Here is a 16230-nt window from a genome sequence, read left to right as displayed (position 1 = left end):
CCCGCCAGGTGCCCGCTTGCCTATCTGGCCCCCCCATGCCCCCCCAGGTGCACTCTTGCCTATCTGGCCCTTGTGCCCCCCGCCAGGTGTCCGCTTGCCTATCTGGCCCCCCATCCCCCCGCCAGGTGCCCGCTTGCCTATCTGGCCCCCTCTGCCCCCCCCCCAGGTGCCTCCTTGCCTATTTGGCCCCCCACCCCCCTCCCCGAGACTCCAGGCTCCAAGGTGGCTGTGAGCACCGCCCCCTCCCCGCACAGCCAGCTGGGTGGTTCCCTGCGGCCACACGGTCTGCACTCTCGGCAGAGCTGGGTTCAGCCAGGTTCTCATCCGCCACCCTGTTAATCCTCACTTCTTCACTGTGCAGAGACGGGCACAGGAGATGTTCCTGGGGCTTGGACTTCCTTTGGGGCCACCAGACACGGGCGGTGACGGGCACGTGGCTTCTTCTCAGGTCAGGTGCCAGGGCAGTGCCTGGCGATGCACTACAAATGCCCATAAAAAGGCCACGGGGAGCGACGTTGGCCCCAGCAGTGACCCGGGCCCCCCCCCCCCCCATGGCGCACACTGTCAGTGCCCACCCGGGTGACCTTTACTGGCCGTCACGTGTCCCCTGGATCACGGCTAACAGCTCATAGCTGTTCCTTCTCGGAGACCAGCCCTTGGTCCAACAGGAGCCCGTGAGGGTTTGCAGTCACTTCGCCCCTGGGGCTGCTCACGGGGGGCCATCCAGCAAGGGGGACCCATGGGAACCTCTGGCCCGACATGCTCAGCATCTTGTTGCTTAAGTCTGCCGTCCCCAGCCTTCCCCCTGACCTGTGCACCTGTCGTCTCTGCAGAAACCTGGCGTTGTTTCCTCGTCCATCCCTCCACCCTGCCCCACGGCCACTGTGGGGCCTGCCTCGCTGGCCCTCCCCCGGCAACCGTCAGTGCCTCCTCCTGCCTCCCCTCCAGCCCTGGTCATGCCATGTCACTCCCTTCCTCCAAAACCTGCAGTAGCTCCCTATTGCCCCAGGATAAAATTAACTCCTTAGCTTGGAGTCTGAGTGGCCCCTGTCTTACATCACCCTCACCTCTCCGCATCCCTTCTAGAAACCAGAGCTTCAGTCTGGCTCACTTCCTCCTCTTCCCAGAGCGTGCCAACCCTTTCCTCCTCTGGGACTTTGCCCCCACTGCCCGTAGCCCTGGAAGGCCCTTCCCCTCTGCTCTGCTTGCATCTGGTTTCCCTGGAGAACGCCCTCTCACCCCTCCCTGGCTTTTCCTGTCCACAGCCCGGCCACGCTCACGTCCTGGGGCTTTGTCCTCAGAGCCTGTCAGCCCTGGGCCCGCTCAGCGCCTGCCTCAGGCTCTCCCTTCGCTCTGCCCCAGGGGTGGGAGGGGTGGGCTTCCTACCGGCGGGGCTGAGGCCTCTCGCCCTCCCCGGCTCCAGGCTGCGCCTTGCGAAGGCCCAGCTCCCTTTTCAGCCAGGAGGGCTCGGCTGCTGGGAGTCACGAGCAGGAAGCGGGGCCGGGTGGCAAAGCCAGCCCATGTCAGAGGCATGCGGCTGCCCCGGGCACGAGATGGGAGACGGGCCATGAGTTGGCAGGCAGCCGGGGGCACTCGTGGGAGCAGCCACTCAAGCGGTGCCAATTAATGATTGGCCCCGAGAGGGGGAATGGCCTGGGTGGGTGGGACGGCCCCCTTCAGGCCTTGCCTGTGACCTTGGGCCATGCCTAAATCTTGAGAGCTGAAGGGAAACCCCTTAATAGGCAAATGAACCCCTGTGCCAAGGTCCCATCCCTTCTCCGGCACCTGGTGCCGTTGCTTGCATACCTCCAGGGACGAGGAGCTCACTACTCGCTACTAGATAGGTCTTTCTTACGATGCCACTGCCCTGGTTTCACCCTGGGACCCTCCAGGTGCCTCTGTTGCTCTGCTCCCTTCAGGGAGTCAGGACCCACACGTGGTGTCACCTCATGTCTGGGGGCCTCCACCCTCTGGCAGCCCAAGCCCACCCCAGGCCTATTTCCTCAGTGATCAAGCGATGCTTGTGGCCTGGTCTCTTCTGTTAACTGGCAATGAGCTTGGGGGGTGGTGCGGATGGGGTAGGGGACACCACGCGAGAGTTGTGGGGGGAGCCTTGTATTCCGGGGATGCTTGTTAGAAACTTGGGCTCCTGGTGACCCGGGCAAGGCAGGGCCTCTCTCACAGGCAAGCACCGTAGTCGAGTCGGGACTGTTGACAAGGGCTCCCCTGACAGGGTGACGGTAAGCTGAGACCCAGGAGAGAATCAGAGTGACCCAGACTGGCCTGGGGTGAGCACGGGGAAGGCGGTTCCGGGCGGAGGGAACAGCAAGTGCCAAGGCACAGAGGCCACAAAGGGGATGGTATTTCCCAGGGACGCTGGGAGGGTGAACCAGAGGGGGGAGACCTGAGGCTAAAGGAGGGGACAGGCTGGGTGGGGCACAGTGAACCCGAGGGCCCCACAGAAGGCACGGAAGTCTCTGAGCAGGAGAGGGACTTCCCTCGAACCCTGGCTCCCTCCAGCCACTGCCCCACCCCCAGCCTGAGCCCGGAGCCCCTCGGGACCCGCGGGCACAGAGCATGGTGGCCGCGGCTGTGTGCACTCCAGCCCCCGCACCCCACCCCCCCAGCTGCCATGGAACACTGAATCGCGCCCATCGTGTGCAGCCTCAGACATGACCAGGCATAGGGGCCGCCCCTAATCCTGGCTCACGTGCTGCCTGGGGCTGGCAGCTTGCTTTGCGGTAGGGACTCAGCAAAGGCCGTCGGCTCCTGGACAGTCCGAGGGGGCGAAGTGACTTACCTCTGACAGACGAGGGTCTCTAGGCTTCCAAATCAGCCACCGGTGGGATCCTTGGAGAAGAGGCTGACCTCCAGGCCCCCCCTTGCCTGGGGTGCTGCTGACCAGGCCCAGGGGGAGATGTGACATTGGTTCCCAGGAGGGACGAGGGCTCCCGGGCCGCCGCTGGCCGGGAGCCCTGGAAATAGGGTGCGTGCCAACCGCGATGTGCCGTACGTGTGAGATACACGACAGATTTTGGAGGCTTCAACAGAAAAAGCAAGTAAAATACCTCTTTAATACTCTCTGCAATGATCACATGATACAGTGGTGATCCTTGGATATATTGGCTAAATAAACTCGTCACTAAAACGAAGTTCACCCCGGTATTCTCACTCTTCTTAAATGTCCTGTGGGGTTTCCGGGAGATTTCTGCTGGGCGGCCCTGCTCTCGACCGCACGCCTGTCAGCGGCACGACAGTCCCCGGGGTCAGCGGGGCAGGCCCGGACAGGTGAACCCAGATCTGACCGTCTCCTCCCAGGAGAGTGTCCTTCATCTCGGGGTGGGGGAGGGGGGGAGCCCGGGGGGTGGTGGTGGTCCGAGAGCAGAAGGTCACTCGTCACCTGCTTCCTAGGGTGGTGCAGGAGTGTGAGGTTGGCAGCCCCTGGTGTTGAGCCTGCATGCATTGAGTGCCTGCTGTATGCCACTTCTGGGGCGGGGCGCCGGGAGGCACAGTGAAGGCCACCAGCCCCGCTCCTGGAAACTCGTGCCCAGGCTGCTTCTCGGGTCCCGTGGTGCAACCTGGGGCACAGACTCGCGCTCTCTAGGTCTGTTTACCTGCCCATTCCAGGGGCTGAGGCTGGGGTCAGGCCTCTGCCAAGACTTAGGGTCTCTCTTCAGAACGGGGGGCAGGAAAACCCTCTACTTCCTCAATGCTCATGCTGGGGTTCTGCCCAAGGGTCTTGTGGACAGGGAATCCAGGGCTCTGGCCCACTGAGGCAGGACACAGATAACAGGGTGGGGGGGCCTTCACCCTTGGCCTCCGAGGGACATGGCCTGGCCAGACCTCAGCAGGTCTCCAAGCTTCCTGCTGCCAAGGAGAATCACTTCTGTTCTACTGTCCGTGCACCATAGACGGGGACACTGAGGCTCCCAGGAGGCTAATGTCTCACCCAAGGTCACACACCGCTAAGGCCTAGAGATTTATTAATTAAAAAAAATTTTTTTGATGTTTATTTAATTTTGAAAGAGACAGAGTGCGAGCAGGGGAGGGGCAGAGCGAGAGGGAGACGCGGAATCCGAAGCGGGCTCCAGGCTCTGAGCTGTCAGCACAGAGCCCGACGTGGGGCTCGAACTCACAGACCCAGAGATCGTGACCTGAGCTGAAGTCAGGCGGGATGCTTAACTGACTGAGCCACCCGGGCGCCCCAGGCCTAGAGATGTGATTCAGCAGTCCAGCACTGTGCACCAGCAGGGGTCCAGTTGCCAGGGGGCCTTAGCATAGCCCAGAGGGGCAGGGGCTCTCATTCCACGGTGTCCCCACACATAAGCCATTGTTGATTTGCCGCAAGCAAAGGACGAAGGAACTTTCGAGGGCAGTCTGTCTGAGGCTGACCTCCCTAACGAGAGGGGCTACCAGAAGCCAGGGCTGCAGGAGAGGCCATCCCAGCGTCCCCAGAGCTCTGAGTGGGGGGGTAGAAGCTCCTGGAAGGCCATCCCAGCTTGGGACACGGATCCCGGGGCTCGGGCTCATGCTGGCCCTAAGCCAGGCTCTGCCCACTCTGGGCCTGGCGACCCCCTGCCCAGCTGGAGCGTGACCCACCGCAGGGCTGCTGCGTGGCGTGCGAGGGCCTCACTGGGTCAGAACAAAGGCCCGGCGTGTTCGGACCTGGCAGGACGTTTTCCAGTGCTCTGTTTATGACAACGGCAGAGAAGAGCTTAGTGCGGAGACACTGACTCAGCCACAGGTGAGCTGGGGTGGGGGCCGGGGCGGGGCCAGAAGGAGACAGAGGGACAGATGGGGACAGAGGAGGAGAGAGAGAGAGAGAGAGGAATGGAGAAAGACAGACAGACATACAGAAAGAGGGACAGAGAGAGGGCAACAGAAACACACACAGAGAACGCGTGCCCGCCCACGGCTTCAACACAGGCTGCACCCACCCACGCAGCCGTGCCAGGCCCGGGGTCTAGGCCCATCCTGACATGAATCATAAAGGCAGCCCACGTGCGTTGGGCCCTTCCTGCGTCCCAGCTGCTCTGAGCCCTCCCTCCGTGGCACTCACTCACTCCCGCTGCCTGGGCCCTGCAAAGTGGAGGCCTCCTCACCTCCCCTTAACAGGCGCAGAAACAGGCACCTGCCTGGCCGTCAAGGGGCAGAGCCCGGATCCCGCCCGGGTGGTCCAGGCCGGGCCCCCACGGAAACCCCAGGCCGGGCCGGGGGAGGGGAGGCTGGTGGGCCAGGGTTCTGGGCTTCCCGTTCTTCAAGTGCACAAATAGGGTTCGGGACCTCGCTGGGCTTGGAGGCATCTCTGGGCTCGCCTGACACCCGCTGTCCCTGCTTCCTGCAGGAACCACCTCCCCGCCCCCCAGCCGGGCCGGGATACACCTCAGGCAGGGAGTTAGATGCTCAGGGCCGGTGGCTGAGCACGGTCTGGGGCCAAGGGACCAGGGAGGCTCACCAGCCCCACCCCGGTCCCTGGGCTTCCCCCCCTGCCCCCCAGTTCCTATGCTCCCTAACACCTGGACATGGGCACTGCACCTGCTTGCCTGAGTGACGCCGGGAGCTCCCAGTTTGGCTTAGGGTGTCTTCTCGCCTCCCGGGCCTCAATCGCTCCACCCATAAATTGGGTGTGTGTGGGGGGGCAATGCTTTCACCCCACTTCTAGGCTTATGAGGGGCTGCGGGCGGGTTGGGATGGGAGTGGGAACTCAGATGCCCTCACCAGTTGGCAGCGTCCCACTGGCCAGGCCTCAGGTCTGGAGGACTTGGGGACCACTCCATCCCACGTCCTTTCCCCACCTCAGCCCCAGCAGCCCTGTTCTGAGGTTTAGAACCCATGGCACTGGCCTCACTTTCGTGTTACATGGGGAAACTGAGGCTAGGAGAACGGAGGACTGGGGAGGGTCACCCGGGACCCTGGTCCCGTCTGGGTTGGCCCCCATGATGGTGATCAGCAGGGCCGGGGGACTCCCAGGCAGGGCCTGAGTGCCCGGCGTCCCCTGCTTCCCTTCTGCTGTGCCCCGGGGAACCCCAAACTGCCTGTGGCCAAAGGCAGTGCCTCGATTTCCCCCAAACCTGATCCTTTCCACCACTCTCTTGGTAACAGCCCCGCCAGATGCCCGGGCCCCACATCGGGAGACTTTCCACCTGCTAGACCTGTTGGTTCTACCCTTAGACTGTGTCCCAAGCCCGGCCACCGTCACCTCCTCCACCTGGCAGGCCACCAGTGTTTCTTACCCCGCCCCTTGTGCCCTGCTCCCACCGTGCTGCCCACAGTCAGCCGGAGGGGCCTTTTAAAAAGTCGTTCGTAGGGTCACCCTCCAGGGGCTCCTCCTCTTCTTAAAGTCCAGCCCCCTCCCCAAGGGCTCCCCAAGCCGACGCAGTGAAACCTCATGCTTCACACTCTCTGTGGGGTTGGACCACTCATGCTCTCCTCGTTCCCTTCTTGGGGACTTAGCATTGCAGTGCCCTCTACCTGCACACTGTTCCCTGTTGTGTGTGTGTCGCTCATGTCTCTTGCCACGCCCTCCCCGGTCACCCCCCAGTCACCTGTCCTGCTGACCCTCCATGGTTCTGACCCTGGGCTCCTGCCCATACTCTCAGGGAACCCCCTCCCAGATTGTCGGCCCCCTGGCTGTGCACTTGGCCTTGGGCCGGGGGATGGGTGGGGGCTGAAGGCCTCGCCTCCAGGGCTCTGGGGGTTTGGCCAGGAGGGCAGGCTGTGGTCAGTGTTGAGGGTGCCGGATGGTAACAGAGAAAGCAAGGGCTGACGTTGGCCAGCCCGGGTCCCAGGCACTGTCGGCAGGACGCGAGGCAGGACAGAGCACGTCGCTGCCTGGCAGATGGGGACTAGTCTGAGCGTGACTGTGGGGTCCCGAGTGAGATCTCAGCTCTGTAGCTGGCCTGCTGTGTGACCTTGGGCCAGTCACCTGCCTCCTCTGAGCCCAGCATCCTGAGAGTGTTAAAGCAGAGGACAGGTTGTATGCAGTCCGCTAAAACCCATCAAGTGCTGTATGTTTTTACGACAGCCTGTTGAGGTAGAATTCACGGAGCCCACAATTCATCCACGTAAGTGTCCCATTCCGTGGTTTCTAGTCTGAACGCAGAGTTGTGCACAAATCACCACCACCAATCGTAGAACATTTTTAGCACCCCAAAAGGAAGCCGTGCACCCCTCAGCGATCACCCTCCAAGCCCCCGGCCTTTGACCAACACTCATCTGCTTCCTGTCCCCATGGACTGACCTATGCTGGCCATTTCATATCCCCGGGATCATGCAATAAATACGTGGCCTTTTGTGGCTGGTGTCTTTCACTCAGTACGTGTTTTCAAGGCTCCTTCGTGTTGTCGGGGTTTGAGTCTTTTCGTGGCTGAGGACTATTCCGTCACGTGGCTGGACCACCTCTTGCTCATCCATTCGTCGCCGCTGGACGTTGGGGTCACTCCCGCTCCGGGGCTGTCATAAATAACCCTGCCGTGTTTACGTAAAAGCTGCTGTGTGGACACACGTGTTCACTTCTCTTGGTACCCTGCAGGGGAATTTCTGGTTCTGTAGTAATTCTATGATTAACTTTCATCTTTTGTAAAGTTTATTTATTTATTTTGAGAGAGGGAGGGGGGCGGGGAGAGAAGGCACGCAGGGGAGCGGCAGAGAGACGGGGAGAGAATCCCAAGCAAGCTCCGTGCTGCCAGAGCAGAGCCCGATGCGAGGTTGGATCCCACGAACCGTGAGACCGAGAGTGGGGCGCTCAACCGACAGCCGCCCAGCCCCCACCCCGCTTTTGAGGAGCCGGCAGACGGTTCTCCACAGGGGCTGCCGTGTTCTTCGCTCCCCGCGGCAGCGTGTGAGGGTCGATGTGTCCTCATCCTCGCTGACTTCTGTTTGTCTTTATTTTCGCCATCCTGGCGGGGGTGGCCTGGCACCTCGCTGTGGTTTTGACCTGCATTTCCGTGACGGCTGACGATGTGGAGCGTCTTTCCGCGTGTTATTGGCTGGTTTTATATCGTCTTTGGAGAAATGTCTCTTCCGATCCTTCGCCCGTTGTGACTTGGGCTATTGGCCCGTTTTACTCTTGTGTCGTAGAAAACGCCGTATTGTTTTATGAAGGCCAAGTACAGGTGGGCCGACAGGCAAGGTGATCTGAACCGTGTTGGCCACGAGCACGGGACGTGCACAGGTGCACACGCTCGCTCACACCCACGGGAACCGCATTCACGTGTAAGCCTGGGTGTATGCCCACGGCCACACGCGTGTGCGCACACGCACACGGAGATTCCACGTGTGGCACGCCTCTGGCTCAGCCACTTGGCCGTTTTGGAGCAATTATCTTCATTTTGCAGGTGAGGAAGTGGAGACAGGGACTGGTCTCCTTGACTGGTCCAAGGCCCCCCAACTGGCCAATCTTAGGGTCCAGACTTGGACTCCAGGTGCCAGACTCTGAGCCTCCCCTCTGGGGCTGTGTGTGGCCCCAGACTTTTGGCCTCACCTCAGTCACTTCAGAACATCCAGTATGGGCTCCACTCCCTGAGCTGCTGGGTGACACGGGGCAGCACACTGTCCCTGGCTGGGCCTCAGGTTCCTTGCTGGGGACAGACAGATAGCGCTGGAGGGGCCTTAGCTCTGAGGTCCCAGAGTCTCGGCTTCCCTTCTCAGAAGGAGCCAAGTGCATTTCCTACCTGCTTCCCCGGCCTGCAGTCAATCAGGTCATTATGAGCTCAATTGTGGTCTTCAAAAAATAGTACGCCAGGGCCCTGGGGACGCCAGGAACTGGCAAGTAGCTTTGAGGGGACAGCGAGGGGAACGCACGGGGCATATGGAGGAGGGGTTTAGCCCTGCTCTCCCCTGGAGGGTGGGGTAGCTCTGTTCTGCCCGCCTTCCCGATTTGCTCAGGAGGGGACATCCGTCCCCTCCAGGAGCTGCTCGCAAAGATCTGCCTGGTGTCCAGTGTCCTCCTCTGGGTCAGGGCGAGGATTGACGGGAGGGACTAAGTCTGCTAGGCCCTGGGCCTGGTGGTCTGGCTGGCACCGTGAGGGCATGGGGCAGGCAGGAGGCTGCTTCTGCTCTCTCTGAGCCTGGCGCCCAGCAGGGTCAGGGAGGGCTTGACCTTGAACAACCTATAGGAAAGAAGGCATAGAGGTGCGTAGTCCCCGAGGGGCCCGGTGCCTCAGTTTGCCCACGTGGCAGCGATTTCTGAAGGCTGTGCTGCTCTGGACATTGGGGATTTATCCAGAATATGCGTGGAGGGAGCAGCTGGGCAGGCCCGGCTGGGTCGGCCCCAGGGAGGAAGCCAGAGTGATGCCTGGGCCCATCCTGGGAACCCTGGGCTTTCCCTGCTCAACCCCCACCGCCTGAGTCCTGCTCACCGTTTGGTGACGTGAGGGCAATGGCCGTTTGTCCTATTTGCTCTCGGGGCCGGGGCGTGGAGCGGGTGAGAACTGTAAGCCCCACTTGGTAAATGGGGACACAGGCTCAGAGAGGGTTTGTGACTGGCCTGGAGCCACACAGCAGATATGGCTTCAGGTCCAGTGTCCTCCTGCCTGTTCCACCCTCCGTGTCCTGCTTTGCTGAAACCTTGGGCCCTACGGGGCTAACGGTTCTTGCCTTGACCTTCCAGGCCCCAGGAACGGACTGGCCAGGAAACAGCGGGCCCTGCGTCAGGGGCTGTGCGCGCAGGGGCCCACCTGGGGCTCATGAGGCCCCGACTGGGGTGGGGGGTGGCCGATGTGCCGCCTGCCTGTCTCCGGCGTTTTCCAGGGATACTGCTGGATGCCGATGCTGGCTCCAGTGTCTGAGGGTGCAGATCCATGCTGGGGTGGGCTCTGGACCCCCGGAGGGCCCCCCAGGCCTCCCGAGACTGAAGTGTGCCGGACCCAAGGAGACCAGGTCTCCATCACGGGACACAACTGAGCTCAGACGGCCACTGCCGCCATCACCTGGAGTGGAGTGCTTCCCGCCCCGACGCTGGCTCCGTGTCGCCACCCTTGAGATGGTCTGAGCAAGGGCACTGATTTCACGGGGCAGCTGCGGGGATAAGAGAAGGCAAGGATGCAAGGCACCCAGCCCCAGACCTGCTCGTGTGCGGGGCCCGGGGACAAGGCTGGGGGTACGCAAAGTAATCGGACATGGGTCCCGCCCACCGTCCCGACAGCCCAAGGGCGCCTGGCAAGAGCCCAGAGGAGGGTGAGGGCGACTCACCCTGACGGGGTCTAGGCAGCAGGGGCATCCCAGCCGTGTCCAGAGCGCCGGAAGCTGCGTGCGGACCCAGGGGAACCGGGGTGGGCGCTCCGGGCAGGAGTGGGCGGGCGCCCAGCTGGGTGGGCATCACGAACCAGGGCGCGGTGGTGAGTGCAGTGAGTCGCGCGTGTCCCCAGGTGGGGGGGTCATTTGGCCCTGGGCCCAGCGAGCCTTCGGGGAATGGTAGGCGGGGATGGGTGGGGTCGGGCCCCGGGGGCTTGAGGTCATCTCACAAGTCTGGGGAGCCACCAGTGGTAGCTGAGCTGGGCCCACAGGTTTGAGGGGCTTGTCCCCCACCTGTTCTCACCCTGAAGGAGGACTGCAGGCAGTGCCCCTGGGGCTCGCGGGATGGCCCCGGGAGTGACCTCGGGAGGGGGCTGCCCCCCCATCCGGGTCTGCAGAATAGCGCGGTGATGCCCCCACCCCCGTGGGGCCGCGTGGGAATGACACGAGGTGTGTGCGTGCAGAACACGGGTGCCACAAAGCCCCCGATCCAAGACCCAACGTCACCCTCCGCGATTCTCCCCAAACTACCCCTCGCCTGGCCCCCCCGCCCCACCCCGATCGCCTCCCCTTGCCTTCGTGGTGAGACAGGGTTTGGCCCATTAGAACCAAATAAAAAAGGAATTAGCGGGAGTGGCCGCCCCGTGAGTAACCGATGAGTAACCGAGAGTCTGCGAGGGGCCTAAAGCAGGTGACGCCAGGAGCTGGCACAAAGGACGGAAGGGAGGCTTTCGAGAAATGTCCTCCAGGTGCACGGGCCCGGCCTCCATGCCTGCTTGCCTGCTTGGGGACTTCAGGACAGCAGGACGTGTCGCATTTTGTGTAGGGGAGGGCCGGGTGGCAGGTTCCGGGGCCTCGGCGGGGAGCGCCCACGCCATCCTGGCTCGGGCAGGGCCTGGCTGTGGGACTTGGGACTCCATCCGCAGGCCTCTTGGTGCAACTGAACAGTCCTTTCACCCCCACCTCCTGGGAGCCTCGCTCTCGACGTGCCCTCTGCGAGGCCAGCTCCCACCCCGCGTTCACCTGCCGGCCACACGCTGAGTCCCAAGGGCCACGGAGGGTCCAAACGCCTCGCCCCGGGGGCTGCGTGTGCCTCTTCCGCCCCAAGTCCCTCAGCGGCAAAGAGACCAGGCTGAGCCCCAGGCCCCACGTCCCTCCCTCTGCCCCTCGGGGCTTTGATGCTACTGCCTGCGTTCAGACCCTGCTCCGGCTGCTAAGCCCTAGTTCAACAGCCTCTCTGTGCCTCGGTCTGCTCACCCGTGGGATGGGCCCGTGACGAGCCTGCCTCGCACGACTGTCTGGGAGCTCAGGGAGGACATACGTGGGGGTGAGGGTGTTTGGTAGGCGGCGGGAGCTGGCAGGTGACAGCGGGGATGAAGGAGGCCTGGCTCCGCTGACCCGCTTTGCTGAACGGTTCCTGTAGCCAGAGCAGGCTCTGGCCGCCCTCACCTGGCTCCCCTGGGCCTCGACGGCCTCTTTTCTCCTTACTCTTGAGCTCACACTTCTAGCATCAGACCAGCAAACGATTTCTTCTTTTTTTAAGTTTTTATTTGTTTATTTGCAGAGAGAGAGAGAGAGGAGGAGAGGGGCAGAGAGGGAGGGAGAGAGAGAATCCCAAACAGGTTCCATCCCAGCAGCACTCGGGGCTTCAACTCACAAACCATGAGATCACAACCTGAGCCGAAGCTGGATGCTTAACCGACTGAGCCGCCCAGGTTTCCCCCCCCCTTTTTTTAATGTTTATTTATCTATTTTTGGTGGGGGAGGGGCAGAAGGAGAGAGAGAGAATCTAGGCAGGCTGCATGCTCAGATTGGAGCCTGACAGGAGGCTTGGTCTCATGATTGAGACATCATGGCCTGAGCCGAACTCAAGAGTCAGACCTCAACTGACCGAGTCACCCAGGCGCCCTCAGCAAACTGTTTTGCACCTTGGACCTTTGCTCCTGCTGTGCCCACTGCCAGGGACGCACACACCCACGTGCACACATCCACTCATATCCACGCACAACACACACCTTACTTAAGGTGTCCCCTCCTCCAGGAAGCCTTCCTTGACTCCACCCCTCACAGAGGCAGGTGGGGACGTCCTCTGAGGTTCCGTGATCCCCCCCCCCCCGTGCCCTTTCTTACAAAGCTCTACGGTCACCTCCCCTCCCGGAGCCCCCGAAATGCTTTCGTGCACCCTCCCCCGCGGCGTGCGCCTGTGTGCCCGTGCGCGTGACCTCGTCGGCAGGCCTGCTGGGCTTGGGCAACACTATCACCAATAGCAGGGAGTTTGGTAACCAGTTCGTACCCGACACCCTTCCCTTCGGGTAGCCTCGACCTGATTTAGAGCTGGGGAGGGAGAGCCCCATATTCTCCCTTGACCCTGCGTCTGCCTGGGAGCCCCCAGCCGGCCCGCCTCGACGCTGCAGGGCTGGGGGCTCCTCGGTGCCCCTCGAAGGGCAACTGTGCTGACAGGCGCTTCCCACAGGAGTGGTGCTGGGGACAGCGCCCTACGCCGCTGGTTGGCAGGTCCCAGGTGGTGGCAGGTGCGGTCGGGGGAGCGGTGTGGGCAGGAAGGGCCCGGAGAGGAGCAGGGGCTGGACGGGAAGGCAGAGGCGGCCCTGTGTCCTTTGCAGATCTCGGTCTTGCCCAACGCCACCCTCCCTTAGCTCTTCTCAGAGGACGGACGTTTTCAGGAAGCTGTGCCTCCTCCTTGGTGGCAGAGGTCGACCAAAGCTTCCTCGGCACTGGGTCTCTAAGACCAACAGGTCCTCAGCCCCGATGGGAGGACCCCCAGGGAACAGGAAGCCCACCGAGGCGAGCTCCCCCCAGCAGGTTGGTAGGTGAGGAGGGGACCCCAGAGCACACATTCAAGGCCGATCACACAGCTGGCATGCGGGGTGGTGCTTAGTGGATGTTCATGGAAAGGACTTGGCCTTCGACCCTCTGGGGCCATCACTCTAGCCCCCACTCGCAGGGACAGCGGTCAGGCACCCTGAGGGGCCTTTCCGATCACAGGCACAGGCTCTGTGCAACTACAGGGGCGTCACCGAGCTCCAGGCCCACAGTGCCAGCTGCTGGGGACCTCACAGACCGGGCCGTGGCCTGCAGCGAGCCTCGGGGCTCAGGGGCAGGAGAGGCCGGGCCAGGATGGCGGGATGCCCAGGGCCCAGCCGGAGCCTGTGGAAAAGAAAGATGGATCGGCTCTGGACCCTTCCATCCAGGGGGCTATGGGCCCCCGTGGAGCCGGGACGGCTCAGCTACAGGGCTAACTGGGTAGACAGCATCAGGTGCGATGAGAGTCAGATCCGTGACTGGGGGCGGTAGGTAGCCCAGGCCCCCTTCTGGCTGGCAGTCTGGAAAGGCTGCCTGGAAGAAGAGGCATTGGAACCGGTCTTGGAAAATCATGAGGCTTTGGACAAGGAGGGCAAGGACATTCCCCTGGAAAGACCAGGAAACCCCAGGAGCACAGGAGCAGCTCTTTCCGGAAGGAAAGAGACGTTGTTTTGGGCAGGGGACGGAAAAAGGAGGATGGGGAAGCCAGCTGGGCTCGGACTGAGGGCCTTTCCTGCTCGGGCAGAGGAGACCCAGTGAGGGTGCAGGGTAGAGGTGCCCAGACTGTACCGTGGGCCCCTCGGCTGGTGGCTGGGGGTGGGGGAGGCAAGGAGGACGGGCATCCAAAGTCTGGGCAGTTCAGGGGGGCATCTGAGCCAGGCAGGGGTGTTGAGAGAGAGGAGAGCCCCAGGAAGCCGGGGCCTGGTGATGGGGGGACAGGGGGTGGTCAAAGACAGGGAGGCGGCAGCAAAGAGCCTGGAACAGGGTGGTGGGTGGGTGCTGGGAGGCTGGCCGAGTGGAGGGGGCGGGGCACAGACCCCACGTGCCCCCTCGCAGAGCCCGCCCCTGCTCCCCCCCAGGGTTGGGGCGCTTGGGACAGGGAAAGGAGGTGACAGTGGTCTCGAGTGCCACGTGCCTGCCACTGTCCTCGCCACAGCCCTGCTAGAGGGGTTCCGCCCGCCCCACTTTGCTGAGCCCGGAACTCACAGAGGGCGAGCGCAGAGGCCAGGGTGGCCCGGCGCAGGGCGGGCGGAGACGCGCGCGGGTCGTCACCGCGCGCGGGTCCTCACCGCGCGCACCCCATCCCCCCACCCCCGCAGGGAGCCGGGAGGCCGCCTTCACCTACGCCATCACCGCGGCCGGGGTGGCCCACGCGGTCACGGCCGCCTGCAGCCAGGGGAACCTGAGCAACTGCGGGTGCGACCGAGAGAAGCAGGGCTACTACAACCAGGCGGAGGGCTGGAAGTGGGGCGGCTGCTCCGCCGACGTGCGCTACGGCATCGACTTCTCCCGGCGCTTCGTGGACGCCCGTGAGATCAAGAAAAACGCGCGGCGCCTCATGAACCTGCACAACAACGAGGCCGGCAGGAAGGTAGGGCGGGCGCGTCCGGGGAGGGGGCGGGCGGGGTGGCTGCCGCCTCACCGGGGCTCCCCGCCCCCACCCCCGGCCCTGAGCCTCTCCTGGGGTGGGGTGGAGGGGGGTCCTTGGGGATCTGAACCCCCAAGGTGTGTGGTGGGTGGCGCTGGGCCTGGTCGGCCCCTCTGACCCTCCCAGAGGCCTTACTGTTCCCATTTGGGAGGTATGAAGACTGAGGCTGGGAGTCAGGAAGTGATGTGCGCATGGCCAGCAGCTGGGGGATGGCAGGGCCGGGACCAGGGCCCAGCGTGGGGGCCACGGTCCCATGTCCCCGCCCCGGTCCCAGAGGGGTCGTACCAGCACACCAGGAACGCTTCCCGGAGGAGGTGGCCTTTGGCTCAGATCGCCCTGAGAGAGCAGCCTGAGGAAGGGTGGAGACTGCAAGTTGGGAGGTCTTGAGGAGCAGCCAGCTTCACACAGGGGGCGGGTGCAGCGGTGTGGGGCAATCATGGAGGACGTTCAGGCAGGGCCACACTGGGGCAGAAGTCAGGGTGAGCCCGGCCCCGCCTCAGGGAGATGAGGGCCCCAGATACTGGGCCGGGAGGAGCGGCCACCATGGCGGCGAGATGGCCCGAGATAGAGCGCCAGCCGAGCGGAACGCCTCTCCAGGTCTGGTTCCCCGGCCCCAGGGGCTGCACCCGGGGCACCAGGGCCTGCGGGTCTCTGCAGGCACGGGGACAGACTTGCCCGCCCTCTGCCGCGGGGACCACAGCTAAGGCCACCAGCTGCTCGCTCACTCACTCGACGAACATTCCCTGCCCCTTCTTTGTGCCTGGCATTAGCTAGGCTGGGCAGGGGAGACAAGGAGTAAGAGTGGCCGTGGTCATGGGAGCCCCCGTGGTGCCAAGTGGGTCCACTCAGGGGTGCAGAGGACAGATCCAGGAGCAGTGAGAGCTTGGAGATGGGGCGGGGGCGTGGGGGGCATGGGGCGGGGGCGGGGGCGGGGGGGGGGGCAGCAGAAGCTCTCCGGAGGAGGTGCTGTCCCAGCAGGCCAGAAAAGAGCACAGGCGGAGGGAGGTGACACTGGGAGCAGGGGCCGGCTGCCCGGAGCAGGCCTTGAATGCCAGGCCCAGGGACTGACTTGATCTTGTAGACGTGGTTATTAGCTTGGCGTCCAATGAGTGCACGGGTGGACGAATGAAGGAAAGAGGGACACAGTCTTTGCCTCCAAGGAGCTCACACACGGCGCGGAGGCTCCATTCTTCAGGCACGGACACATCCCCACCTGTGCCCTGGCAGGCAGAGGCAGGCAAGGTTCGTTTACCTGGAGGCATGGGGAGGGCTCCCTGGAGGAGGAGGAGGTTCCTCTTAGGTCCCGAGGAAGGGCTTTCCAACAGCCCTGGGAGGAAGGTCTCACCATATCCCCCTTTTCTGCACGAGGACAGTGAGGCCCCGGGTGGGCAACAGAGACACTGGCGTCCCCGGGGGCCTGGGCCCCGGTGGAGAAGCGTCCGAATAAGCAGCAGAGATGCAGGGAAGGGCACTCCAGGCACAGGGACCAGCACAACCAAGGCCGGGACGTGGGCGGGGGGGGGGTGGGA

General features: G+C 63.3%; 1 protein-coding gene across 2 annotated transcripts in view; it reads left to right on the top strand.

Moving 5' to 3' along the window:
* Positions 1-16230, top strand: part of WNT7B (Wnt family member 7B) — a 47046-nt gene that overhangs the window by 25904 nt on the left and 4912 nt on the right. For both annotated transcript variants that reach the window (XM_042944684.1, XM_042944685.1), the window contains exon 3: positions 14373-14644. In XM_042944684.1, the coding sequence (XP_042800618.1) occupies positions 14373-14644 (272 nt within the window). The remainder of the gene's footprint in view (positions 1-14372; positions 14645-16230) is intronic.

Source organism: Panthera leo, chromosome B4 (genome assembly GCF_018350215.1).
Source record: "Panthera leo isolate Ple1 chromosome B4, P.leo_Ple1_pat1.1, whole genome shotgun sequence".
Taxonomy (NCBI): Eukaryota; Metazoa; Chordata; class Mammalia; order Carnivora; family Felidae; genus Panthera; species Panthera leo.
The sequence above is the reverse complement of the archived record's forward strand: the minus strand, read 5'-3'. Positions and strand labels throughout refer to the sequence as shown.